The sequence below is a fragment of the Brachyhypopomus gauderio genome, chromosome 9 (genome assembly GCF_052324685.1).
Source record: "Brachyhypopomus gauderio isolate BG-103 chromosome 9, BGAUD_0.2, whole genome shotgun sequence".
NCBI lineage: Eukaryota > Metazoa > Chordata > Actinopteri > Gymnotiformes > Hypopomidae > Brachyhypopomus > Brachyhypopomus gauderio.
This window is the reverse complement of record NC_135219.1, coordinates 8,738,027-8,763,760: the sequence shown is the minus strand read 5'-3', so window position 1 is coordinate 8,763,760 and position 25,734 is coordinate 8,738,027. Positions and strand designations below refer to the sequence as shown.

The window sequence follows — 25,734 nt, the reverse complement described above, 5'->3', positions numbered from 1 at the left end:
TCGGCTTTGTTCCCGGAGGAACTCGACCCCACGCAGGGGCAGGAGGAGACCAGGGAGGCTCCCCATGGCAGAATATCGTCTAGCAGCCACAGGGCTTGTAGTGCCGGCCAGGCTGTGGTTTCCTGCCTCCCGGGCCCACAATGCCCCTTAACAAAGCTATTGTGTGTCTTTGTGTGCTGGAAGTCTTGTGGAAAATGGCAGTTGTCGCAGTCGGAACTGGAGTCACATCGAATGACCTAATTCGGTAAGAAGTCGGGGACCGAGACCGGTCCGGTCTGACCCCGAGCCTGGCCGTGACGGAGCCGGCGTCTGATGTTGACCGCCTTCGCCGGGGTAAACCCCCGGGAAGAGTCGCAGAATCAAAGGGCGCTATCGCCTCTGGACTGCGCCGGCCGGCAGGACGAGGCGTCCGTCATGGCCGCTGAATGAAGGCTAGGTGAAGCCTAGCTAGGCTGCTAGCTCCAACGCCCCCAGCCCGGGTTCCCAGAGGACCAGCCTGAGCTGCTTGTGTGTGGCGTTTACTTTATTGCCCCCCGTCGCTCCGCCCAGCTCTCGTCCTGTCATTACCTGGGCTTCACAAGCACTCTGAAGCAGACGCTTCAATTAGACCGCCCCAATTTGAAGCTTCGCTCTGAGAACATGCAGGAACTGCTAATGTGAACAGCTGAACAGAAGGGAGTTCAAGGCATCCGAAACGCTGCGCGCGCAAGTGTGTGTGTGTGTGTGTGTGTGTGTGTGTGTGCGCGTGTGTGTGTGCGCGTGCGAGTGCTCGGCGCTTGTGTAAGAGAAACCGAGATGGACTCGTGGAGGGAGGAAAGCGATGCTAGTCACAATGCTAGCACGACGCTAGCTCCTTTTATTTCTCTCTCTGGCCTCTTGAAGATGAATTTCAGAGCAACCTGTCCGCCCCCCTTGCTGGGGGGAGGGTTCTGTGGGGAGCTCTGTGTGGGTGGGAGGCGAGGGCACCTTTCTCGGCGTGGTGATTGATTACAGCGATCTCTTTTCTTCCTCGTTGTCCCACTGTCCATGTCGACGCTGTTTAGCTAACCTACCACCCACTCATCCTGACGCCCCCCCCCCCCCCTCCCCTCCCCTCTGACACGGAGTCTAGACACCAGTGACACAAGCGTCGCCTTGTTGAGCTGAGTGGGTAAAGGCACGCCTCCTTCAAGACCTGCGCAGGAGGCTGGAGAAGACCCAGCACTCTCATTAGCGCACCGTCTCCTCCTGCTCGTCCCCGGGGAGAGTTTGAAGACCCACGCGGCGGTAGGCGGCGTGATCCGAGTCCCATAAATCCTGGCTGAGGGACGGCTCAAAAGAGATGGGTGTTCTGTCCGTAATGTGTCCAGTGAACCGAGCCCATGGTGAGCTCGGCACGCAAACGAGCTCGTTGATTTACGGTCGCGCTCGGAGGGTCGAGGTCTTCGCCGTGCTGCGTGCGACCACGAGGTCTCCGCTCTGCCTGCGAATGGATCTTAGCAGGCGGCTTGGCTGATCCTGGTTCAGCTCAGATTTTGCCCCCCAGGTGAAACTGTGCTCCAGCCATCCGACGCGTCCCTGAGAGAGCGGCCCGTGGAGGCTGGCTCCCGTCCAGCCTACCGGCGGAGTTTCACGAGTTTCGAAACGAGGTTCAAGAATCCCTGTTGCATGGACATGTTTGTGAGAATGACGTCCGCTGAAGGGCGAATGAACAAGGAATGCTGTTAAGATTTCATTGGGCGGAAAATGAAGCCTTCATTGGTTTGGCCTGGTTGTCAACTGGAGTGTCTGGCCAGTCTGGGTAGTGTGAGGCAGTGGGTGGTGGGGAAAACCAGAATGGGTGGCCCAGATGAACCAAGATTACATAATTACATGCCACAGGGTGACCGTACGGGACACGGGACCCCGGAGCTGGCGGACTCTCCCCTGTCTTCACGCACGGGGAGGCGGGTTAGTTGGGCCTTCCTGACGGATCTACCACAGGGAAACACGTGTCCTCCCTCAGCTGGCTCAGACGGGCCAGGAAACGGGGCGCTCTTCCTCTCCTCCAGCCAATCGGGTCAAGGTTACGGGGGGGGGGGGGGGGACCTCGTCGTCTTTGGCTGTGAGGAGCCCTCAAAACACTGCAGTGCGGAGGCTCTGATGAAGGGTCAACTGCGTTTATGTAATGCAGAGGAGGTGTCTGGGGTTTCCGTCAGCACTGCCCTGTAGTGTGTGTGTGCGCGAGTGTGTGTGTGACACCTTATGTATGTAACACAGAGGAGGCTAGGTGTGTGACTCTCCCAACATGGTGACCATGGCTGAGTGGCATTGTTAGAGGTGTGTGTGTGTGTGTGTGTGTGTGTGTGTGTGTGTGTGTGTGTGTGTGTGTGTGTGCGCGTGCAGGTTAGCAGTGCAGCTCGAGAGGCTTTTGAAGCCCATGAGATCCCTGATGAGAGGTCGTTGGGGTCAGGCAGAACCTCTCTCCCTACAGCCCCCTCTAATTTCAGCCTTCTGCAACCCCCCCTCCTGCCCGAGCCACCCCCCACCGTGGGAAGCTGCACCTGTGCCCCTCCCACGCCCCACCGGGTGACGTTGTGGCTTTCTTCCAGTTTCAGGACAGGAAGGTTTGGGGCGGGTGCGGGTGGCTCTGTGTGGTGTGACCGGCTGCAGCCGAAGAAAACTCCATCACACATCAGCTGCTGGTGGCACTGAGAGGCCTTTACTGTAAGCCCAGCTGGGTGGTGGATGGTGGAGAGGTGGTGGTGGTGTTGGGGCGGTGCTGATGAGGTCCCACTGTGTGACATGTAACTGAGGCGGTCACTTGTCCTTAGCTTGTTTTTAGCTGGTGTGTGTGCATGCGTATATATACACACACATCCTCATTCTCGGGCTTTCTAATCAGGAGTCTGATCAAGTAGGCTGTCTTCCAGAAACTGCTCTCTGTAAAGCGGTGAGTGGTGACATCCGTCTACACGGATGCCTATTTCTGGGGTGTGTGTGTGTGAGTGAGACAGGGAGAGTTGCTAGGGAGTGTGTGTGTGTGTGTGTGTGTGTGTGTGTGTGTGTGTGTGTGTGTGTGTGTGTAGGTCTTTGTTTGCTGGTCACCTCCCCCACTCTCTTATCCCCATCCAGTCATTTGGGCAGCTGTCACATAATCCAGCTAATCAGAGCCTGGGTGTGTGGGAACAGGACCGTGCCATTGATGTCCCCCCCCCCCCCCCCCCCCACACACACACGCAGGCTCTGACTTTAGCACCTTTCCACAGTGAGTAGCAGGAACAGCCCACCGTGTGTGCACCATCCTGTGTCTTGACCAGTGCTCACTCGTGCAAGACCAGACTAGTGCATTCTTGCACACAGACCCACACACGGACGGGGGCACCACCCCACGACCGGGGGGGGGGATGGGCGGAGAGGTCAAACCCCCCACTGCACGCCGTGATCCACGGCCGCGTGAAACGATCCATCTTGTAAAGGTGCGTCTACATAGATCTACGGCAGGAGCTCCCACCCGGACCCGGACCTGCCGTAGACATTAGTCCTGTAATGCATCGTCCGGCCCGGCCTGTGAGCGGGTTGCAAAGCTTGAGATGGGAGCGCCACGCGTGTAATATCGCACGTGTCTTTCCATCACTGCTCACCAGCGTGCAGAGCACACGTGGTTGGTCACGTGACGCCGGCTTCTCGTTATCGCCAATCATCACGTCATGATGCGATTTCGGGGCATAATGAGCTGATGTCGTCGCTACATCCGGAACCTGCTAAAAATAGAGACCTGGTCAGGTAAAGGGCCCGTGCACCCGAGCCACCGGGCCCAGAACGGCGGTTTTGGTCGTGTGGCGGTGAAACCGGTGCCAGAGCGGACTCTCTGCAGCGGCGTGTCCCACTGACACTGCCTTACCTCATTTGTTTACGCGGCGTTTGGTTTCCGTTAACGAGCGAGTCCTTTGAATACTGTTTCCAGGGAAATGTGAGTAGTCTGGAGACGATGGCTCACCTTAGGAAGTGGATGGTTCTGAAGATCTGGGCATGCGGCCTTCCAGGCTGAATAATTGACTATGTGGCCAACGGTGTCGGTTTACGCGCGGCATCTCGCTATTGTGGCCGGTTGCCTTTTTTAAAGGTGAGAAAATGGCAGGTTGTTTTTCCTGTGGTGGTAAGCTAATGAATAAACCCTGCATGTTTGGCATGGAGGGCGGTGAGGGACGAGAATTACCGAAAAAGAAGGTCTGATCGTTGGTGAGTCTGCCCTGCAGCTGGAGACAGTGGAGACTTGGTCTGGGAAGTAACGTGTTGGCCTGTGGATGGTGCTGAGAAGATGGTGGTGGTGTGTCAGGTGCACGTGGCCGTACGCGGTGGATGAATGTCGTCCGTGCTCCTCCCCCAGCGCTGGCTGCTGTCTCCGTACATGATCTACTGTGACCTTTGAGCTCATCTGAAGGAGGAAGATTAAAGTAGTGGATATAGGAACTTGATTCTTATATATATACGGTCCAAAGGAGTAACCACATCCTTAGCTTGGACAGTTCAGACGTGGCCATGTGGCGTTTGGGTGAATAAATGGCATGAATACATCACACCCAAAATGGGATCCGGGTTCCTGGAACGTGTTGGAACAGTGCAGCTCTGGAGATGTTTGACGTGGGCTCATGATGGACGAGCACTTTGTGCATTATAGTGATGAAATGGGGGGAAAAGTGAAAGAACCACTGTTATTAAGAACATTGTTCATACCCTGTCACCATGCTGTGAATGATGTGACCTCATCTATCTCTCTCTCTCTCTCTCTCTCTCTCTCTGTGCAGCGTTCATTCACGCTTATACTGGAGGCCTGGGACTGGGACAACAGCACACAGCACGGTGAGTATCACCTTCTGTACCGTTCGGGGCCGAACGGGTCAGCAATTGTTCCGAGGCTTCGGTGACCGGCTGCTTCTCTTTGGCTCTGTAATGGATGACGGTGACGTAACGGTTTTTGACTCGTCTTGAAAAGATGAGACGGTGATGAGATGTTTTTGTCTCTCCGACTGAAGGGCCACGACATGTGCCAAAAGCGAAAATTGCTGCAAAGAAGCCTGCAATAAAACCCCCTTTGGGTTGAGTCATTAACAGGAATCTCTGAGGGGTGTGTCTTCAGCTCTGAGAAGCACACGTGTGCCCTGGTCTCCAGTGGGATGCTCCTGTCCTGTGCCAGCAGTGCAGTTAAGAGTTTGAGCAAAATTGCGCTGGGGGGGGGGGGAGGGGGGTGATGCAATGGGATAGGTAAGTTGATAAGATGATGAGTTGGGTTTCCAGAACATTCCTGAAGAAGCAGGGTGAGGCAGAAAGCTACAGGCAGTCAGGAGGCATGTACGGACCGACGCTTCACACACCCCGTGCTTCTATAATGGCTGCACATACTCCCCAAGGTCACACCAACGTTTACACACGTGTGGAGCCCTGGTGAAGCGTCTGCTTGGACTAACCACCTTGGTCCTGCGGTGTAACCATCCCAGAACTCTTCATGAGGTGCTGGCCGATTATTGGCCCGACCAGGCAAATGCATAATAACTGCTCCAATATTTGAATTAAATTAAAGAACTTTAAACGTGTTTTCTTGCTGATGTTTTAAGGTGTGTGTATGTATGCAGCCATAATTAAAGCGAAAAGCCCCACACTTCTGTAGTCTGGCCCAATGTCCCACCCCGCCGGTCCCATCCCACTACTGGATTAGTAGCACTGTGGGTCACATGTTGATTACGGCCAATCAAACGTTTCCGGTGTTTGTGAGACACATGGCAGCACCGGCGTTTGCCTCTGCGGTGAGAGGGGCGGTACAAAAGTAGCGAGGCTGAACGGCGCACCTGCCAAAGAACACGATGTGTTTGGTCATGTGACTTCACTCGGACGTGTGCACACACACCTTGATGATGGCCGCCTTCGGTTTGCTTGTGTGGTTTTGTGTTCCTGCTAAGCCGTAGCTTGAAGCACGAGAGTGAGGTTTCTCCACGGTAGAAGACATGCTCTGGGTCTGGTTCTGCCCAGCAGTTTCATATCTCAGAAACAGAACCGTATTCTTGCTATATCATGCAATCTACAGACGTCCCACTGGTCATAAATATTTTGGAATTTTAAAGTCTATTCCAGACATGGAAAGTTAGGGGACTTGATCGTTTTTGGGGCCAAGTAATGGAATATAAGAATATGCCCGCGGTATCTGTCTGTACAGTTGGTTACCATTTTTCAAAATGTTGTGTTTCCAAGTATTTTGTGAGTGGTTTATTTTCCACACCCATTTCACAAAACCAGCATTAACGCAAATCTTGACAAAGGTCGAGGCTAGAGTTAGGAAACGCTCATCAATGTTTGAACAAAAACTTCTGAGATGTTGTTTTAAATGAAACCATGCGGGCAAATCCCAGCGGCCATTAGCGAGGTGTTAATACAGATATGGCCCCTTCCATGGCTGCGCTAGAGCTCCTGGCCCATTCCAGTCGTCACTGTGGGAATAGTTTTCATTGTGTCTCTGTACACGTGGATTACCGTGGTGAGTCTGGTGTGAAGGGGCAGGTGAGGTGGAGTGGATGTCCCTCAGTCACTGGATGTGACCCCCTGTCTGCTGTGGGCTGTACAGACCTACAACAGGCTTACGCTCACTCCAAGTGATTTGGGGAGCCATTATTGTCATTTTAAGAGAATTTACTGTTGCTTGCTTTTTGCATTATTTTAAACTTCCTCTACAAATATCAAATTTGTGGTAAATGAATATCGGCCCCAAATATGTTGTGTGTCATGATTGATAATCAGTGCTGTGAAGAACTTACTAGAAGGTGGTGTGTGGAATGGGGCACGTTCTTCACTCCATGCAGCTCAGCCCGCCACGATACTCTCTCTGTGTCCTGGCCAGCCCGCGAGGGTCCAGCCCGCGAGGGTCCAGCCCGCGAGGGTCCAGCCCGCGAGGCTGCACTGTGCGGGGGGATCGGACTGCAGCGCCATCAGGCTGCAGCTGTATCCTGTTTTGCTTGCCCGTCCGCCCGGCGGTCCCCACGCCTTTGTCTCGCTTGAGGAATTGTCGGTAAGAATGGGCCGAAGTGCAGGAATGTAGCGCATGCGAGAGAGAGAAGGCGGCCCGCTGGCCCGCGAGAGAGCCCAGGAACGCCGTTTGATGTGCGGATGTGATCAGTAGGATCACGGCCTCTGGAAAACACGGCCTGCGCTAAGTCATTGCGTCCTGTTTTCCTGCCTTCATCCTCTCGGCGGGCAGGGGCCCGAGACGGCGGTGCCGGGCGGGACGGAGGTCCTCCTCGCCGGGCCCCGTCCTCTGTGGGAACGCCCGCTCCGCGTCGTTGCCCGTGAGACTTCAGAGGGCGCACGCTGAGGCCCGTTTTTATTTTAGCACGGCGTGAGACCCACCAGAATGTCCAGTTCAGAGGGCTCCGGAGCAGGTGTCTCCCAGCTCCAGCCGTATTGGTGTTCACGCAGCTGCTGTGTAATTGAGTGGTTTCCTGACAAGGGCACGGGCCCAGGGCTGGAGGCAGGCTGAGTGGGGGGCTGTGTCTTCATATTTTCCACCCTGGTCTCACCTAGTTCACAGCTGTCCACGATGCCTCTCTTTATGAGATTCCATTAAAGGTAATTTATGTCCGTATAACTAAAGCCACAGTCACACAAAGATCTTTCTCAAAGGAGCGAGTTCTTCTCGCAGGTGTTCACTGCCTTCACCGCACTACTAGTGCCGGTCCAGCCGCGCTGTCGTCGTGGAGGAGGGGGTGGCCGTGGTCACCCGCCCGTCCCGGCTCTGCTCGGAGGTGCGGCCGCTGCTCGGCACGTGCTCGAGAAGATGCAACGGGCGCCGGTCTCACTAGGTCTCACGGTGGGAGAATCTGGCAGCCCGCGTGAGGCTCTCGCTCGCCGCAGCGTGGAGACGACGGCGTCTGCTGCCGTGCGAGCAGCGTGGTGGTCTCGCGTTGCTGTGCTGCTCCGAGTTTGGCCCGCGTTTGCCTTCCAGAACGTGGGCCCGTTCCTCCGCCCGGCGCAGACCGCAGCGGTCACACAGATCCTGCTCGGAGGAGGTTTTCTGGGCCCTGTTGGTTAAGCATGCCAGCCACAGTCTGTGAGGGTGGCGTCAAGCACACAGCCTGTACAGGCCCGCAGTGCTGCGCTGGACTCTTCCTCACTCTTCCTCACTAAGAGTACCAAACATATTTCCTTAATGCAAAAATGAAGGCAACGCATGCTTCTGTAAATTTGACGGTATAGTGTAATGTTTAGTATGGCTGCCAGTTTCCTGCAGCGCCGTGTGTGTGCGTGCGCGTGTCTTGTGGGACCCCGCAAGCCTCAGGAAAGGTCCTGCAGTATTGTGTTGACATGGCAGGAAGGGCCCTGCTAGGGCGAGTGTTTAGACACTGGGCAGAGCTGCAGGGCCTCATTGTTCTTTATCTGTAAGCACCAGGGCTATTTCTGTTTTCGTTGCTTAATTCGTCTGACGTTGTCGCTGGTCGGGGAGGAAGGTGTGTGTGTGTGTGTGTGTGTGTGTGTGTGTGTGTGTGTGTGTGTGTGTGTGTGTGTGTGTGTGTGTGTGTGTGTGTGATGCCATGGCGATAAAGATGGCATTATTTGTTGGAGGGGGCAGGGGCGAAGCCTGGCACAGCTGCGTTGTTAGGGGGAACGGGTGCCAGCCTCTTGTCCTCCTGTGCCATGGTGGTGGGGGGGTGGGCATCCATTAGGTGGGGGGGTGGAAAAGTCAGGCGTGATCTGGAGACGAGGCTGTCTATCCCATTCACACTATTCAGTCTCCCTGGTCACAGCTGCCAGGCCACGCCCTCTGACCAGGCTGTTGGGCTCCTGCTTGGCTCTGCATGTGCGCTGGAGAGGCACTGATGCACGAGTGTTGGTTGTTTTTCACAATGCTAAAGGGTTTCCTACCAGGGCAGGACGTTGGCAGCAGAGCCCGAGTCCTGGAGTCCTGCTCCCTGTGCAGCACGGAGCTCCTGCTGTGCTCTTGGAAGTGGAGCGCGCGCGTGTGTGTGTGCGGGGGCTGCGTGTGTGTGTGCGGGGGCTGCGTATGTGTGTTCATGCATCCGTGTGTGTGTGTGTACCTGCATGCTTGTGCATGTTTGCGCTATGGTGCATGCATGCCCATGTGTCTGTGCGTGCTGTTTTGCACGCATGCTTGTGTGTGTGTGTGTGCTGTTGCGCACGTGCTGTGTGTGTTCCTGCTCTTGCCTGTGTTTGAGTGGATAGGAAGGACATGGAGTGATTTTTATTCCTCTGAGTGCTTGTTAAAATTTCCAGTGCCGCCTGCTGTGACCCCCCCGGGCGAGGAAGGGAGGTGCTAACGCTGCTCCCCTCTCCCTCTCCTCCCTCCCCAGGTGAGGAGCTCCTGATCGAGCGTCACGCTCACACGGGCATGGTCAACCCCGGCGACCACTGGCAGGTCATCACGCACCCCGGCGCTACGGCCCGCTTCGAGTACCGCATCCGGGTCAAGTGTGACGAGAACTACTACGGGAGCAAATGCAACAAGCAGTGCCGTCCCCGCGACGACTACTTCGGACACTACCGCTGCGACCCGTCCGGGAACATCGTCTGCCTGGAGGGCTGGATGAGGAACGACTGCCGTACCGGTGAGGAGCGGCGACGTCCGGCCCGGCTCGGCCCGGTCCGAGAGCACCTTCCGTTTGCCTCCTGCTGCGTTTCCCCACCCCGCCCCAGTTGCCGCTCGGCACCACCTCCCAGCACACCGGAGTCGAGCAATCAAAACACTAAAATGCTGGTGTGAGTGCGTGGAGAACTGGGGTAGAGCGAAAACGTGGACTGGAAGCGCTGGTTACGGACCGGGTGTGTTTCTCGGCCTAATGTGGACTAGGTTGGGGAAACACTGCGTGAGCAGACGCGGCTGGCCGCTCCGCTCGCACGAGCTGGCTATTTGGGCTCCGTTTTGCACGGAAGTGTCAGGGGTGTTTGGTCCCCTGAGACCTATTAAATTATGACCTTTAGCACAAAGTAATGCCTGCCTGCCGTCAGTGGTTTCACAGCTCAGTAATCTTTATTCCTTAGTCTAAGGTGTTTGTGTAAATGACGCCTTCTCCTACAGTCACTCTTTCCATTGGGTAAATGAGCTCGGTGCATGCGGGAAGGGGTGACATTTTACACGCTGTCCTCGTATAAACACTTTGTGTGTGTGTGTGTGTGTGTGTGTGTGTGTGTGTGTGTGTGTGTGTGTGCTCCTCCCCACTTGTGCACGTGTGTGTGAGGGTGCAGGAGTGCATTAGGCACTAAATCACCGGGCCAACCTAAACGACCAGGGCGGGAGGAGCTGGTGGGTGGAGGTTGAGCTCCACACTGGGCCATAAATGTGTCTTGTGTTCCAGGGAGCCTCATGAATTCTCACATCTAGTCATGCTTGTAGTGGGTCAATGCAAACAAACAAGGCTGACCTGTGTTTTTCTCCTCCTCTTTCTTTCTGCCCCCCATCATCCATCTCTCTCTCTCTCTCTCTCTCTCTCTCTGCCTCCCTCTCTCTTTCTCTCTCTAGCAATCTGCAAGCAGGGCTGTAATCTGATTCACGGGGGCTGTTCCAAGCCGGGCGAGTGCACGTAAGTGGATGAGTGCTCTTTCATGCTCAGTTAGTGAAGCTGATCTGATTCCTTAAGTTCAGCAGGCCATATGTGTGCATGCAGATGGGGGGGGGTGACCTCTCTACTTTACATTAATTAATGAGTACGCCAAGACCCGTGACTGCGAGCCGGTCCTCCTCCCGTCTTTAGGTTGTGGGTTCTCCTTCCTCCAGAGGAGAGCGCTAACTGGAACGGGCCTTTTGAAAAGTCGCGTTGCTCCCGACCCACCTAGTTTGAGTGCGCTGACCACGGTGTCGCTCTGGGTGGTGTCGCTCTGGGTGGTGTCGCTCTGGGTGGTGTCGCTCTGGGTGGTGCCGCTCTGGGTGGTGTCTTTATTGAACCGGCACGGTCGGCAGCCAGCGGGTCTCTGGAGGAGGGCCGAGGGGAGCTCGCCCCAGGACGGGTTTTGCACACCTTCTGCTATCGCTCATCTTGCGATCCAGTTTCCCAGAAATGCTTTATGGGTGTGAAGTGTGGATTTCAGGACCTGCATGAAGCATGTACTACCTGGACTGGCTCACACCTCCGGGCACAGAAGCAGATGTCTGATGCGGAGATTCATATGATAACACTTGGAGCTAAATTTCAAGTGGTTTTGAACATGCCAAATATAAGCGATTACAGATTATATGATCGCTGGGCGTTTTCTGTTTAAAAAAATTCAAATTATCCAAAGTGTTTTGCTATTTAAGAATATGTGGGTTTATGGTTTGCCTGGAATTTCCCAGTGCTGCCAGGATTACGGTAGTATATCGGCTTCACCTCCTGACCCCTGCTGCACGTTCCATGCTGGAAGGCTGCGTCTCTTCCTGGAGTGCCACACGCAGCCCGGCTTCCTCCGTGCGGTGGTCCGACGTGACGGTACCCTTCCTGGCCCCACCAGCAGCCCGGGGCGTTTGGCCGAACCCCAGAGCACCACTCTGCACTCTCCGACCTGTCCAGAGAGTTTGGATTATAGCGACGAGTCTCTCCGGGAGTCTTCGTACCTCCACGCAGACAGGAGCTGGTGGTGCCGAGGCCTGGGTGAAGGTGGAGAAGCTTCTCCTTAGTTGGCATTGCGGGGAGTGAAGCAGGAGGGAACATTGTGCCACAGTCTCGCGTGTGAATGGCAGATATCAGCCGCCCGGACGCTGGCTTTTTGATCGTGCCACCCTGGCGAGAATGTTATCGGAGGAATGCGTACTCTGGCATCCCGCCTGGCACATGGTGGGAATTTTAGTACGGAAGGATGAGCTTGGGAGGGTTGATCGGAACGATTGCAGGCTCGTCTTTGCACAAGGGATCACGTGCCACGTGACCCAGCTCACGTTTGGCAGCACCGAGTCTGTGAGCCGGTGTGATCTGCAGCTCCTGTCTGTACGGCCCCGCCAACTGCTGCACTGCACTAGTGAAGTTGGATCTAGGCACCGCAGGACCGGGCCTGTTGGGCAGGGGAGACGAGCCCCGTCTTGTGAAATATTAGGTGGTGATTTACTGTCACGCAAATATTTGCAAATAATGATTCAGCCTCTTTTTTTCCCTTTTGTACACGTCCATGCTTTTGAAGACTCGTGTCTTCACTCGTGAAACTTGTTCTGTTTAGAGTTGGTCAACAGCAAATCACTTCAATCACTTTTTACTGACATGCACAAAGTAGTGTAATAAACCAGTAATGAAGTAAAGGCATATTTCCATCCAAGCATCTTCGCACTCATTATATAAATACATTATATAAAGCTTTTGATGATGCTTCATTAATGTTGATAAACACCTCAGTGGTATCACCCTCCATAATTTATCAGTAATTTGAACCTACGTATGAGTTTTAGAGGTACGTTTGCAAATTGCCTCCAGCAGAAGTTGCTTACAAGATGTTGAACACACTGTTCCCACCCACAAAGGACATGGCTATAAATAAAAAGTCCAATCAATCACTTATTAGGGTGGTCTGTGGACTCCTCTCAGTTTTCAACTTGCTTTGACAAACCAAGAAATCTAGTCTCCTAACAGAATGGACCCTGGTGCTGTAGGGTATAGAACCTGATGTTCGGGTCCATTTGCCTTGTGGCAGCTGTACCAAACGGGCTCAAGGCAAATGGACTCTGTTTTTAACAGTCGAGCACAATGGAATCCTGTCGGTTGAAATGATCTTTCCCTCAAGGGGCCATCATGGACTTGCGGGGGTCTAGTGAAGATGATCGAGGATTCTGAAGGAATATATACTTCTTTGTTGGTCACGAGAGGCATGGCTGTTCAAGAAGTTCTCTTTTTGTGGACAACATGAAATAAAAGGACAATCCTTTCAGCTGTAGGAGCTTGGTGCAGGCCAGCAGGTCTCTGGGAGGTCTACGTGTAGCACCCTTCCTCATGCCGGCCGCAGGGTGCTGAGATGCATCTCCGGAGCGTCTCCTGTCGCCGCCGGCTGGAGTTTGGTCGTCCTCGTCATGCGGGACAAGTGGCTTAAAATAGCCCGCTCAGAAATGACAAGACAGCTGAGATGCAGAGCAAGGAAACCACTGGCCTTGGTTTGGCGGAGTTCTGCTGTCCAGCGGAGATTAGCTGAACCCGAACCACCGCTCCTCCACATCCCCTCCGACTCCCGCAGAATTCCCCATGCGGAGGGCGTCTGTTTACGAGCCCGGGGCCGTTGTTGACCTCTGACACCCTGCAAGGTCGTCTCCTACCAAGATTAGCCGTCCGGAGGCCCGGCAGTGACACGGCGAGCAGGGTCTGGTTTTGCCGTCGGTTGCTGGATGGTCCCCGGTTCTGACATGGCGGTTCTTGTGGTTGGCAGGTGTAATTACGGCTGGCAGGGGCAGTTCTGTGACGAGTGCCTGCCCTACCCTGGCTGTGTGCACGGGACCTGTGACGCGCCATGGCAGTGCAACTGTGAGAAGAACTGGGGCGGACTGCTGTGCGATAAAGGTAAGGCGCACGCGGTTAGGACTGCGCACGTGACCCGCAGAAATTCTCATGGCCGTTTCCCCGGCTCCGGTCAAAAGAACGAGAAGGGGGAAAACGTCCCGGGGAAAACGTCCCGAGCTAGCGAGCTCATACCGCACGTAAGAATTTCCGTCACGAAACGTCGAGCCGTTTCGCTTGACAGCAGTGCGTGTGTGGCTGGGGGTCACGTGATGGAGGGCTCACGCTCCCCGGCTACACGCTGCGTATCGATGTCGTGATCGGAGTGCCACTGGGACACCTGATAGCCTGGTGGGCATGCAGCCTGGAAGAAGTTATTAAAGGCCAGGTGCCTGTCAGGCCTGCTGTCCCCTCATCACTCACTTTATTTATTCACCTGCCCTTCCGCATTCCGCCTAACCCATGTGTTTATTATTATTTTGCTTATTTGTTTATTTATTTTCTTGGTATGATTGGATCTTGGGCGTGTCCTGTCACCTGATCTCTGACTTTCTTCCCCTGTGCAGACCTGAACTACTGTGGTACCCACCACCCGTGTGTTAACGGGGGCACCTGCATGAACTCCGAGCCCAACGAGTACAACTGCGCCTGTCCGGAAGGCTACTCCGGCAAGAACTGCGAGATCGGTGAGTGTGGCGTCGTGCTTTACGTGTGACGGAGCGCCACGGCTCGGGTGGCGTGACGTTCTTGCCGGAGGCGTGGCCGGGCCAGACGCCTCTTCCCTACTGGTCAGGAGAACAATGCCGGCCTGCCTTGCGTATGCGACGTCTTAACTGTGTGGAATTGTCTTCTGCAGCCGAACATGCCTGCGTGTCCAACCCGTGTGCCAATGGTGGAACCTGTCACGACGTTCCTACAGGCTTTGAGTGCCAGTGTCCCCCAGGCTGGGAGGGTCCCACCTGCGCTAAAGGTGTGTGAGTGTGTGTATGTGAGTGTGTTCTCTATAACTTTATGTCCTTGCATATTTCTCTCTTGCACTTTCTCCCTCCCCCTAAACACACACACACACACACATCTAGATGCAGTGGTCAGTCTGAGTGGCTATGCGGTACGTAATGCTGAGGAAGCCCTGGTGTGGGCTATTGGCCCTCCCAGTGGGGGGTTCCTGAGTCTGCTCAGCCTAGCTGAGTGCCCGTAGGGGCCTGGATTAGGACACGGCGATACACACCACCAGGACGGCGGGGGATTTGCATAATCTGCCTTCGTTTGAAGTAACCCGCTTCTGGATCTGCAGACCGGGAAGGTGGTCCTCACCCCCTCACCTCACTCCCACACTTGTACGCTGGCTCCACAGCCCTACATCATGTGTCATGGCGGCCCGCCCTCTGTGTCTGGGGCTTTTGTCATTGTTGTCTCCACGTCTCTTCACCCAGTAGCTGCCGTTGTCCGTAAGTCACGTGCAGACATCTGTTGCTATCACCGTAGCAACAGGAGCTTCGCCTACTGGAATTCGGCATTCTCCCTCTTTACAGCCCGCGAAGGTGCTACCTCCCCCAACCTGGCCTTCCCCACCACACACACACACACACACACACACACACAAATGCATAACCCACTTGCAGCTTCTATATAGATCCTGCAGTGGAGTGACTTGTGTCGTATGTGTTCCTGGATGGAGAGGGAGACTGAGGGACTCTGAGCTGGTCGGGGTTGCTGGGTGTTTGTGCCGCTGTCATAAGTCTGAGGATAAGACAACTGAAAGTGCTTAATCCTCCTCTGGATGAGACTGAACACTGATCGCTTTTCAGCAGTGGAAGCACACACACACACACACACACACACACACACACACACACACACCCCTCTCTCTCTCCTGTCTCTGGTCATATGGTGTTGAGGCCCTGCTGCTTTAGCACTGTCATGTTTTGCGTTGCAGACATGGACGAGTGTGTCTCCAGCCCGTGTGCTCAGGGCGGGACGTGTATAGACCTGGAGAATGGCTTCGAGTGCCTCTGCCCTCCGCAGTGGGCAGGGAAGACCTGCAAGATCGGTAAGACTGCAGTGTGCTCCCTACCGCACGTGCAGTGCACTTGGGATGGATGTATTGGGAATGAAATAAAAAAGCTTGTACAAGGGGTGGACATTTCTTACAGGAGACATGTGAGTGGGGGTTGGGGTGTTGGAAGATCAGAGAAAATGACCTTCAGGATTGTATAAATTTTTAACGCTTCGCTGCTTGTCCAGTAATTGGCGTTCCTGGTGGTTCTGAATATAGAGATCAACCTTGGACTACTTAGTATGTAACAAGGATCCGACCTGCTTAAAAACTAGGCAAACCTATCGTATAAATAATAAAGGTAAGGTCTTGTAGTGACCATTAAAGAGCTATTGGAATAGTAAAATGACGTATTCAGGATTCTAAACTTAATCATTACAACATATTGGCCGTTCTTGACAAATCGGACCTTGGATAAAGCACTGGACCACATTCACAAGTGTGGTGGCCTCTTTGGTCATCTTCTGTTATGTCAGAACATGTTTGTAGATCTTTGAAAATCTCAAATGGTACCCTGAGATGTATTTGAGATTGAACTGAGGAAAAAAAACGTTTGTGCCTAATTACACCATTCCATGATGCATGCCGTTAATCGTTCATCATCGTATCCCTGTTGACAAACATGACTGTTGGTGCATGCGAGTGCTCTTGGCCTAGGTGAACTTAATCATGGTCGATGGTGCTACTTGCATGCATGGTGTGCTGTGACTGATGCAGAATCACCATTTAGCTGGAGGTGGCTGTGGTATTGGGGAGGATGACTGAAGTGGGAGGAGCTGGGGCAGGTGGCCATGTGACCTCAGGAGGAGGCGACTGCAGGCTCCTCTCTGGAGGTGCTGGATGTGGGCGCTGTGGTGGCGACGTGCCTTTTGTCCTCCGTTGGAGCTCTTGTCAGAGGAAGGGAGGGAGGAAGCGGATTATGACCTGTAAACAAGCACAGTGAGGGGAAACCGGAGCCAGCGTGCTGTCTTTACGGGCTGAACCTTAGCTGGCGGCTCGCGTTTCGGCCCCCGAACAGGCACGGCCCCCGCCACCTCCCCGGCTCGGGTGTCCCGCGGGACAGGAGCACAAGGGAGCAGTGTGCGCCTCCCCAGCTGATCCTGCTGAATATTTAACCACCTAATATTCCCGAGCTCTTTCACGGCATGGCCACACGGGTCACGGCACCAGATCTGGCCGAGTTTCTCTCTCAAAGCTGCAGAAAACAGAAGCAGGAGTTCAGGCAGCCGTATGGGTACGTCGGACAGGAGACTTGAGAGGAAGAGGACGAAATTAGGAAGTGTAGATGGACGGACCAAATGTCCATGTGGAGTGTAATGGCTAGTGTGTCGCCCACCCGCACGATGGCTCAGGGTTACAGATTGAGGGGAAACAGTGGAGTGCTTAATGGTGGTGGTGCTACCAAAGGAGAGCTTCACTTTCTTTCTCTCTCTCTCTCTCATTCCTGGTTGTTTCACTTATTCCTCATCCGTCGCTCTTTCTCTCCCTTAATCCACAGATGTGAATGAGTGTTTGGGGAAGCCTTGCATTAATGCTTACTCTTGCAAAAACTTGATTGGTGGATATCACTGTGACTGCTTTCAAGGATGGTCCGGACAACACTGTGACATCAGTCAGTATCTCCACGTTGTCTTGCTGTTCTTATCCTGCCGGGCCCTCCTGCCTCACTCTGCCCTCTTGGGTCTCTTCCTTTCTGGCACTTTTTACTGACTACACACACACACACACACACACGCACCTTTACGGGCTGTGGAGTGAGCCGAACTGTGGCCAGGGTTTCCTCTCCGGGCACTTGATACTCTGCGGGGACATGTACACCACACAGGGCGTCATGGGCTTCGGCTCCTGTTGCATGATGGGTTGGGGCTTCCTGTCGACTGCAGTGATTGGTTTAACATTCCCGCGTCCGACTCACTAACCCCTCTTCATCCAGACTGCATGCTCATCATTAACCATCTGTACAGCGGTTTGTTTTTGGTTCACGCCCCCTTTTCTCTGTTTTGCTCCGCCCATTCCCCCCCTCCCCCATTCTCATAGACATCAATGGCTGCCACGGACAGTGCCAGAACGGAGCGGCGTGTAAGGTACTACCCACCTCCAGCTCAGTCTTTCATTTTTTTTGATATCCGTGATTGGGGGGGGGGGGGTCGCTCCGTGGCGCTGACCCTGTCGTTTCCTGGCAGGAAGGTCCGCGGGGGGGCTACCACTGCCAGTGCACGCCAGGATTCACCGGCACCCACTGCGAGATGCAGAGGAACAGGTGCGCCAGCGACCCCTGCCAGAACGGCGGCCGGTGCCACGCGGTCCTGGACGGCTTCGTGTGCGAGTGCCCGTCCGCCTACGGCGGGCTGCTGTGCGAGGTGAGTGCCGTCACCGGGTCACCCGGGCGAGGGGGCGGGGCTCCCGAAGGCCGCTCCTCTTGGAGAGCTCGCCGTCTGACCGTGGATGTTGCCGCTGTATCCGATGATGAGACCTTTCGGATCCGTTACGTTGGATCCTTGCAGAAAGGAGTTGGCACCGGAGGCCATTGCATCATTCTGCCCGGTAGAATGGAGGCGTTCTCGGTACCATTCACGTGTTCCGCGTGTTCCTCGTCCAGCCTGTGCTGCGCGGCTAATTCGGGAGGCCACCTCACATTTGCATGTGTGTTTGTCTGAAGCTTTGGTGCAGGGCAGATTGTCGCTGCCAGTCCAGCGCCGGGGTTTGTGGGTAACTGGAGCAGACGGCTTATTCCTGCTACTCTGCTCTTGTTGTTGGACGGGCTAATGGAATACTCTGGTCTGGGGCCAGTTGCCACCCTGCAGAGGGCTTGAAGTGGATCTTTATAGAGGTGCGGGGAGCTGGTGTGGAGCCAACCCCAGCTCACTGTACAGGCTAAAAATACAGCCCGTAGTGAATGAGGCAACTCTTATTTGGGCTGGCTGGCCGGGTGCCCGTACGGAGCCCATGAACGAGAAGGCCTTGGGGTTATTTTTTTATTCGTTTGTTTGTTTGTTTGTTTTTATTTATTTATTAAGCGTTCGATCCATGCCTGGCATGCCATCATGCTCCTATCGTCCCACCGGGTCTCCCTGCTTGCGGGCGCCGCCCCCCCCAGGGTCATACGGAGGGAGCGTTTGATCTGAGAGCGCCAACATCAAGAGCACTTGTATCCGAACTACTTTTAGAGCTCAGAGGCCGAGACTGGCGACAGCTCTGCCCTGCACCCGTAACCTTTCTGCTTTAAGTGCCAGCCAACCTATTGATGCTGGGCCCTTGGTGATTGAGGGCCTGTCTGGATCGCATGGCCTGTTCCCGTCCGGGGGAAGCCTGCCAGCTCACGGTCATGTGACCCGTCTGCAGCGCTGGCCCCCGTTGCAGTGCGGGTGGACCTCAGCCTTACGCTGTACACACTGCCTTACATGGCAACTGGCATGATGCGTCTCCCTCGGTGCCTTGTTTAAATTCCCGGCAAGTCCGACCCTCCCGGAGACAAATTGGGGAGACGAGCCGCTTGCGCTGAAGTGGTGGGTGGCTAGAGGCCTGCAGCGGGCGGCTCTGGACTGATTTATATCCACGCCGCTTGGCTGCCCCGAATACTGAAATATTATGGGATGCAGATGATGGTCTCGCCTCCGTCTGCAAGCCTGGAGTGGCCCGTGTGGCCTAGAATGTTAGCGAGACCAAAGTCACGGCTGCAGAAGGAGGGAATCTTGGAGTGTGTGAAAGTGTTTCACGTCCCTGTTGAATCTGCTCAAGAGGAACGGAAGGACGGCTAAGTTTAGCTTGGCGGTTTTGTTGTGGTCGCTCTCTGGTGAGGTGACGCTCTCCTCTAAGCCTCTGGCAGACTTCCACAGCTTACACTGCTCTGTTTATCTCCAGAGTTTAAGAAGATTGGGCTTAAAGAGCTAAAGCCATGAGTAAATGAAAGCCCTACTCAAGCGCCCCCCCCCCCCCCCCCCCTCTGTTTACCCTTTGTTGACTTATTGTTTACCTTTTTTAATTTCTGCAATTTCTCCCTCTCTCTCACACACACACACACATCTGTGTGTGTAGGTGCAGGGTGACACAAACCCTTGTGAACCCAATCCGTGTAAGAATGAGGCTTCCTGCCACAGTCTGCTGGGGGACTTTTACTGTGCCTGTCCTGAAGACTTTGAGGGAAAGACCTGTGCCGACCGCAAAGACCACTGCAGGACTGCCCTGTGTCAAGGTAAGACGTCCCGGTCCCGCCCACAGACACCACACTGATCTACCCGGACATCTAAGGACTGGATGTGATCAGTTGAATCGTATTTGTGGGAATTCTTATTTATTTAGGTATCCCCCCCCCCCCCGCTCTCTTACAGTGATTGACAGCTGCACAATTGCCGTGGCGAGCAACAGCTCGGACGGCGCCGTGAAGCACATCTCGTCCAACGTGTGCGGACCTCACGGCCGCTGCGTGGGCCAGCCCGCCGGCAACTTCACCTGCACCTGTGAAGCGGGCTACACCGGTACCTACTGCCACGAGAGTGAGTGTCCTGCCCGCCTCGCACGGCTTACCTCCCCGTAGCCCCCCCTCGTTCACTCACACCCCCCCCCTTCCCCCAGACGTGAACGATTGCGTGAGCAGCCCGTGTAGGAACGGGGGCACCTGCATCGACGGGGTCAACTCCTTCCAGTGCTTCTGCCCTGACGGCTGGGAGGGCAACCTGTGCGACCTCAGTGAGTCCAGCCTCCCTTCCTCCTCCTCCTCTTCCTCCTCCCTCCCCCACGCTCACCCTCTCCCCCCCCCCCCCCCCAGACGTCAACGAGTGCAGCAGGAACCCCTGTAAGAACGGCGGCCGCTGCCACGACCTGGTCAACGACTTTTACTGCGAGTGCAGCGACGGCTGGAAGGGTAAGACGTGCCACTCACGTGAGAGCCAGTGTGACGCGGGCACGTGTGCCAACGGCGGCACCTGCTACGACCACGGAGACGCCTTCCGCTGCGCCTGCCCGCCCGGCTGGACCGGCAGCACCTGCAACACGGGTGAGTTCTCCCGGTTCCGACCCCGGTGGGCCCGCGGGCCTCGGAGGCCGCTCGGCCGGCGCTGACGCCGTCTCTGTCCTTCTGCCCCAGCGAGGAACAGCACGTGTGCCTCCAGCCCCTGTGCCAATGGGGGGACGTGTGTGGGCGGCGGAGACACGTTCACCTGCATCTGCAAGGACGGGTGGGAGGGGCCTGACTGTGCCCAGAGTGAGTTTGACCCCACGCCTCTTTACGCTCCAGGCTCACAAAAACGTCCATTAATAAGCTGCTTTGGAGATGTACATAGATGCAGTGATTTCAGACGCAGTCATGTGTGTCTCTCTCTCTCTCTCTCTCTCTCTCTCTCCTCTCTCTCCTCTCTCTCTCTCTCTCTCTCTCTCTCTCTCTCTCTCTCTCTCTCTCTCTCTCTCTCTCTCTCTCTCTCTCTCTCTCTCTCTCTCTCTCTCTCTCTCTCTCTCTCTCTCTCTCTCTCCTTTGTTCCATGCAGACATCAATGACTGCAACCCTCACCCCTGGTAAGTGAGTGTGTGTTGGTCTCCTGCAGCTGCGTGTCCACTGGTGGTTCTGTTGTCTCTGTTGTCTGTGGCGACCCTCCCCATCCCTGTACAACACCACCGACTGTGAATAGCCCCTCTCACACTGGCTTTCTGCCCAGTTCCACCCCTCCATTCTCTGGGAGCGGATACGCAGCCTTGGGTAGTGGTGGTGGGGGTGGTTCGGCCGGGGTGGGGTTGTTAAAGACAGGGGAAGATGTCCTTAAATCACCCCCTGAATCCGACAGTCCCAGAGACCCCGGGCCGGTTTTAATGGGTCGTACAATAAAGCTGCGGGCCCTTAAAGGTGCCCCCAGCAGTGCGGGGTTGGGGGTGTGGGGCGGGGGGCATGGGCCACTGTGTTCAGCCCCCAGCAGTGCGGGGTTGGGGGTGTGGGGCGGGGGGCATGGGCCACTGTGTTCAGCCCCCAGCAGTGCGGGGTTGGGGGTGTGGGGCGGGCCACTGTGTTCAGCCCCCAGCAGTGCGGGGTTGGGGGTGTGGGACGGGGGGCATGGGCCACTGTGTTCAGCCTCTAGCCCTCGCCGCCCTCCTGCCATTCTGTCCCGCTGACCTGCGAGCAGGGGGATTGTGGTGGGGGGGGGGGGCGGCTTCCCAGCAAGGGGGCGGCGGGGATTAGCATCTGAAAAGTGTGGTATTGATGAACGGGATGAGGCCTTTGTGACCCTCTGTGTCCCCCTCTGTGTCCCCCTCTGTGTCTTCGTCTCCCATTCTTCCCCATGGTCTTTCATCTGTCCTCTGTGGCAGGGCAGATTGGCCCGTGTCCTTTATTTATTTTCCTATTTATTTAAACTTTCTCTTCACTTGTCTTCCTCTCGGCAGCTACAATGGCGGGATCTGCGTGGACGGCGTGAACTGGTTCCGGTGTGAGTGTGCGCCGGGCTTCGCCGGGCCGGACTGCCGCATCAGTGAGTATTCTGGGAAGAGTGGGAACGGAGACCTCTCCGAAAGGGCGTCTGAAATGCCAGATTACTTAGCATCCTGTGCCCTTTGACCTCTTCGGGGGACAGGGGTCAGGACTTGCTTATACACAGACAGAGGAGATGAATTATTCAAGTGGCAGAAGCAAAAAAAAAAAAAAAAAAACCCACAATTCCTCGCCTACAGTCTACAGGAGCAGATGCTTTATCTGACTGCTGAAGCCTCTTCTATGGATAACTTTGAGATCCATATCAAATGGAGGAACGGCACCCGCCCGGTATTTTAGATGTTTCCTCTTCGCCGCAGATATCGATGAGTGCCAGTCGTCTCCCTGTGCCTACGGTGCCACCTGTGTGGATGAGATCAATGGTTTCCGCTGCATCTGTCCGCTGGGCCGCTCCGGACCTCGATGCCAAGAGTGTGAGTAGAGCCCTCGTGTCCCGCGGCCCGTTCCAGGGCGACCGCGGCGTCTAGCCGCTACGCCGCTCACACTCTCCCTGTGCGTGTGCAGTCATAGGCATCGGGAAGACGTGTCATTACAACGGACTGCAGTTTCCTCACGGCAGTCGCTGGGACGAGGACTGCAACAGCTGCCAGTGTGTGAACGGCGGGGTGGAGTGTACCAAGGTGAGGGGGGGGGGGGGGCGCACGGGCCCAACCGGCTCACAGCAACTACCTGCATCATGTACCCATGTTCATTTTTATAACATTGACATTGGAGATATTAGCTCAGTTGCGGGGTGGGGGGGGTAGTGACCACCACCCCGAGACTATGCTCCATGCGCACACGTGACCCCTGACCCCTCTCTCAGGTGGTGTGTGGTCGTCGGCCGTGCCTGCTTCCGGGGGCACCGGGGCGAGAGCGCTCTGTCTGCCCGGCGGGGCGCGAGTGTCTGAGCCACGACTTCCTCACCTGCCTCTCGACCCCCTGCCACCACTGGGGCTTCTGTTCGAGCCCCGAAACTGTCCCAGCCGTCCACACCAAATGCGAGCCCAACACGGGTTACCTGGACAACAGCTGTGCTCGCATCACCCTCATCTTCAACCGGGACAAGCTGCCCACGGTAAGTCGGGCGAGGAGGTGTTGTCGTAGCCGGGCCACGACCCCCAATTGACCTCTCTGCGTTTACCTTATTCTGACCCCCAAGTAAATGTTTCGAGCCCGTTTTGACGTTACTCTGCGCTCCTCCCAGGGCACCACGGTGGAGCTCGTCTGCTCGGAGCTGAGGTACCTGCCCACCATGCGCAACCTGGCCAAAGACAACGCCCTGCTGGTCCTGTGTGACCTGTCCTACAGCAGCCCAGACGCCGTGGAGGTGGCCATCGTAAGTGCGCTACATCGTCCGTCCGCGCTTGTTCCCCGTCGTCTCCGTCAGCTGCTGGCTAGAGTTTGTTAAACGCAGGAGGATTCGATTCCTGTTGCTCCGGGCCCATCCAGCGCTAATTAATGAGCATCCAGCCACGCTCTGCCGTTCACGCCCATGGCGTCATCGTGGGGCTACGGGCCAACTGGGTCGTGTTCCGACACCGAACCGTCCGTGGCCGAGCGCAGAATAAAGCTCTCTGGGTAAAGTCGTGCGACGGTTCCGGTTCTGCCCTCGCTGCTAATAGTCGGCTTAAGTTGGACAAGTTTCCGTTCGTGAGGCGCGAGACGCCTGTCCGCCTTGTTGGCAGTAGCTTCAGATTTTGCTATGAGTTACTGTGGCTTTTGTGGATTGTAAGCACAGTAACTTTTACGACGTGATGCACATACACAGCCTGTATCCCGACGCTACGCTCCGACACGCCCGGCCACAGGCCCTCGCATGTCTGCGTGCGAATAAAATCCAGTGGGATTGTTTCGTGAAGGGCAGAACAACAATGTTGGACCACAGTGATCACCGGCCCATTAACCAGCTGCTACACTGAGCGCCTCTCGGTCAGTGGCGTGTGTCCCCTGTGTGTAGGTGGTCTCGGTCAGGACTTCTGTTTGCTAGTTAAATCCACGTCTGCAGCAGCGAGCGGTTTCCAGACATCGATTCACGCGTTGTCTTCTGCAGCGTCCACCTGCCTGTGCCGTCTCCCATTCACTGTCTCCCTGTCTCTCTGTCTCTCCTCCACACACACTTTACCGGCTCTGGTAACATGGCCGTCGTTTCCCTCTCTGCAGTCACTTCAGCAGCACGAGCAGCCCGACCACAGCCGCATCCAGGAGGCGGCCGGCACCGTCGTCAGCGCGCTGTCCAAACGCCACAACAGCACGGTGCTGCTGGCCATCATCGAGGTCAAAGTGGAGACGCGGGTCGTGCCCCGGTCTGTCGGTGAGTACAGCGACCGGGCGGGTCCGCCCCGCACCCCCCGCCCTGCCGGTGGGTCCTAGAGCCCGCGGTCCCCCCGGGGAGGCTCGGCATGACTCATCACACTCTGGTTGATGCTGAGTGGGAACTGCATGACTAAGCAGAACTCACCGTCTGCACACTTCGTCATTTATGACTCCTAAAGAACCCTAAATGGCGAGGTCTGGTGACCTTGTCTGGTAGAGATACAGTCATTTCCTCACTGGGAGTTTAAATGGGCCTCGTGCGGAGAACTGGGTGGCCTTAAAATGACACGCTTCATTTACTGTGGAGTATTTCACTTGCTGACATGTTTTGGGTAAGCGGTTGATGGTTTAATGGGGCTGTTAACAGGCACATTCACACTCTATTTGTGCTGCAAAACAAAAAATGCGGTGTTTTAGCACACCTTGCCAAAGTGCAATGTGTGTAGCCTTTTGGCACAGTTCATTGGTCTAACAGAAGCCTGTGTTGGTTGCCTAGGTTACCTGGTGACTCTGCTGTGCGTGCTGTTCTTTGCGCTCTGGTGCTTCTGCGTGATCGTCTGCGTGTGGTGGACGCGCAAACGGCGAAAAGAGCGCGAGAGGAGCGATCGCCCGCCCGTGGAAGAGAGCGTCAACAACCAGTGGGAGCCCCTCCGGCCCGTGACCCGGTCGCAACACAAGGATAACCGCGACGCCGAGTACGAGCGCGCCAAGCTCATGGGACCGGCCGAGCGGGCCCGCAACGCCACCGCCGCCGAGGAGGAAGAGGAGGAGGAGGAGGAGGAGGAAGAGGAGCTGGAGCTGTCTGAGGAGTGGTGCGGGACAGAGGGCGGCAAGCAGCCCGTGCAGAAGTACTGTAAGGCGACGGTGCGGCTGGGCGGAGAGCGTGTCTGCACCACACGCAGCAGTGCCGCGCTCAAAGCGCCGCACCGGACGCCCACCAGCCCCAAGGACAACCGCTGGAAAAACATCAACAGCGCCCCCGCTGGCCAAGACCCCAAAGAGCTGTGCGTATAGACCATGGTGCGCTGGCAGACCTAGGCGCACAGAGACGGATCCGTCACTCTGTTGGAGAGACGCAGGCTTCCGAGTTCCAGAGAGACTGACCATGTTCATTTTGTCCCCACTTTTTGTATTTGTTTATTTTATTTTTTGTTGTTTTTTTTGTTTTGTTTTTTTAGCTCTGCAGAAATGTTGCAAATCTGGACAGTAAAGTGGACTTTTTTTTTTATTATTTTTTTTTTTTCACCCCCTGTGATGCATTATTATTATTATTATTATTATTATTATTATTATTATGTACATATGAAGCAGATTTGTTTTAGTTTTTAAGAAAAGGCAAAGGTGGCCCACATTTTTTGTTTTCTTTTTTTATGCAGGGGGAACAAAACTATATAAAGATGTTTCTGTTTACAGATCGTGGTTTTGTTTTGTTGCGTTGGATGGTGCAGCCAACGAGGTGCCCTGGTTCTGTGGACACGAGTCCGAATCGTGCGTTTCTCCCATCCATTCCC

The 25,734-nt window shown here is 55.4% G+C and overlaps 1 protein-coding gene across 2 annotated transcripts in view; it reads left to right on the top strand.

Moving 5' to 3' along the window:
- Positions 1-25,370, top strand: part of jag2b (jagged canonical Notch ligand 2b) — a 31,192-nt gene extending 5,822 nt beyond the window's left edge. The window contains exons 3-25 of one of the 2 annotated variants that reach the window (XM_077016863.1): positions 4,767-4,821; positions 9,312-9,566; positions 10,478-10,538; positions 13,333-13,463; positions 13,967-14,086; positions 14,257-14,370; positions 15,337-15,450; positions 16,955-17,068; positions 17,494-17,540; positions 17,640-17,816; positions 19,492-19,648; positions 19,785-19,949; positions 20,029-20,142; positions 20,222-20,449; positions 20,540-20,656; positions 20,937-20,964; positions 21,823-21,908; positions 22,228-22,341; positions 22,433-22,548; positions 22,734-22,985; positions 23,115-23,246; positions 24,071-24,221; positions 24,720-25,370. In XM_077016863.1, the coding sequence (XP_076872978.1) occupies positions 4,767-4,821; positions 9,312-9,566; positions 10,478-10,538; positions 13,333-13,463; positions 13,967-14,086; positions 14,257-14,370; positions 15,337-15,450; positions 16,955-17,068; positions 17,494-17,540; positions 17,640-17,816; positions 19,492-19,648; positions 19,785-19,949; positions 20,029-20,142; positions 20,222-20,449; positions 20,540-20,656; positions 20,937-20,964; positions 21,823-21,908; positions 22,228-22,341; positions 22,433-22,548; positions 22,734-22,985; positions 23,115-23,246; positions 24,071-24,221; positions 24,720-25,237 (3,366 nt within the window). In that variant the 3' untranslated portion in view covers positions 25,238-25,370. The remainder of the gene's footprint in view (positions 1-4,766; positions 4,822-9,311; positions 9,567-10,477; positions 10,539-13,332; positions 13,464-13,966; positions 14,087-14,256; positions 14,371-15,336; positions 15,451-16,954; positions 17,069-17,493; positions 17,541-17,639; positions 17,817-19,491; positions 19,649-19,784; positions 19,950-20,028; positions 20,143-20,221; positions 20,450-20,539; positions 20,657-20,936; positions 20,965-21,822; positions 21,909-22,227; positions 22,342-22,432; positions 22,549-22,733; positions 22,986-23,114; positions 23,247-24,070; positions 24,222-24,719) is intronic. The other variant, XM_077016864.1, reaches the window with a different exon arrangement.
- Positions 25,371-25,734: the final 364 nt, after the last annotated feature.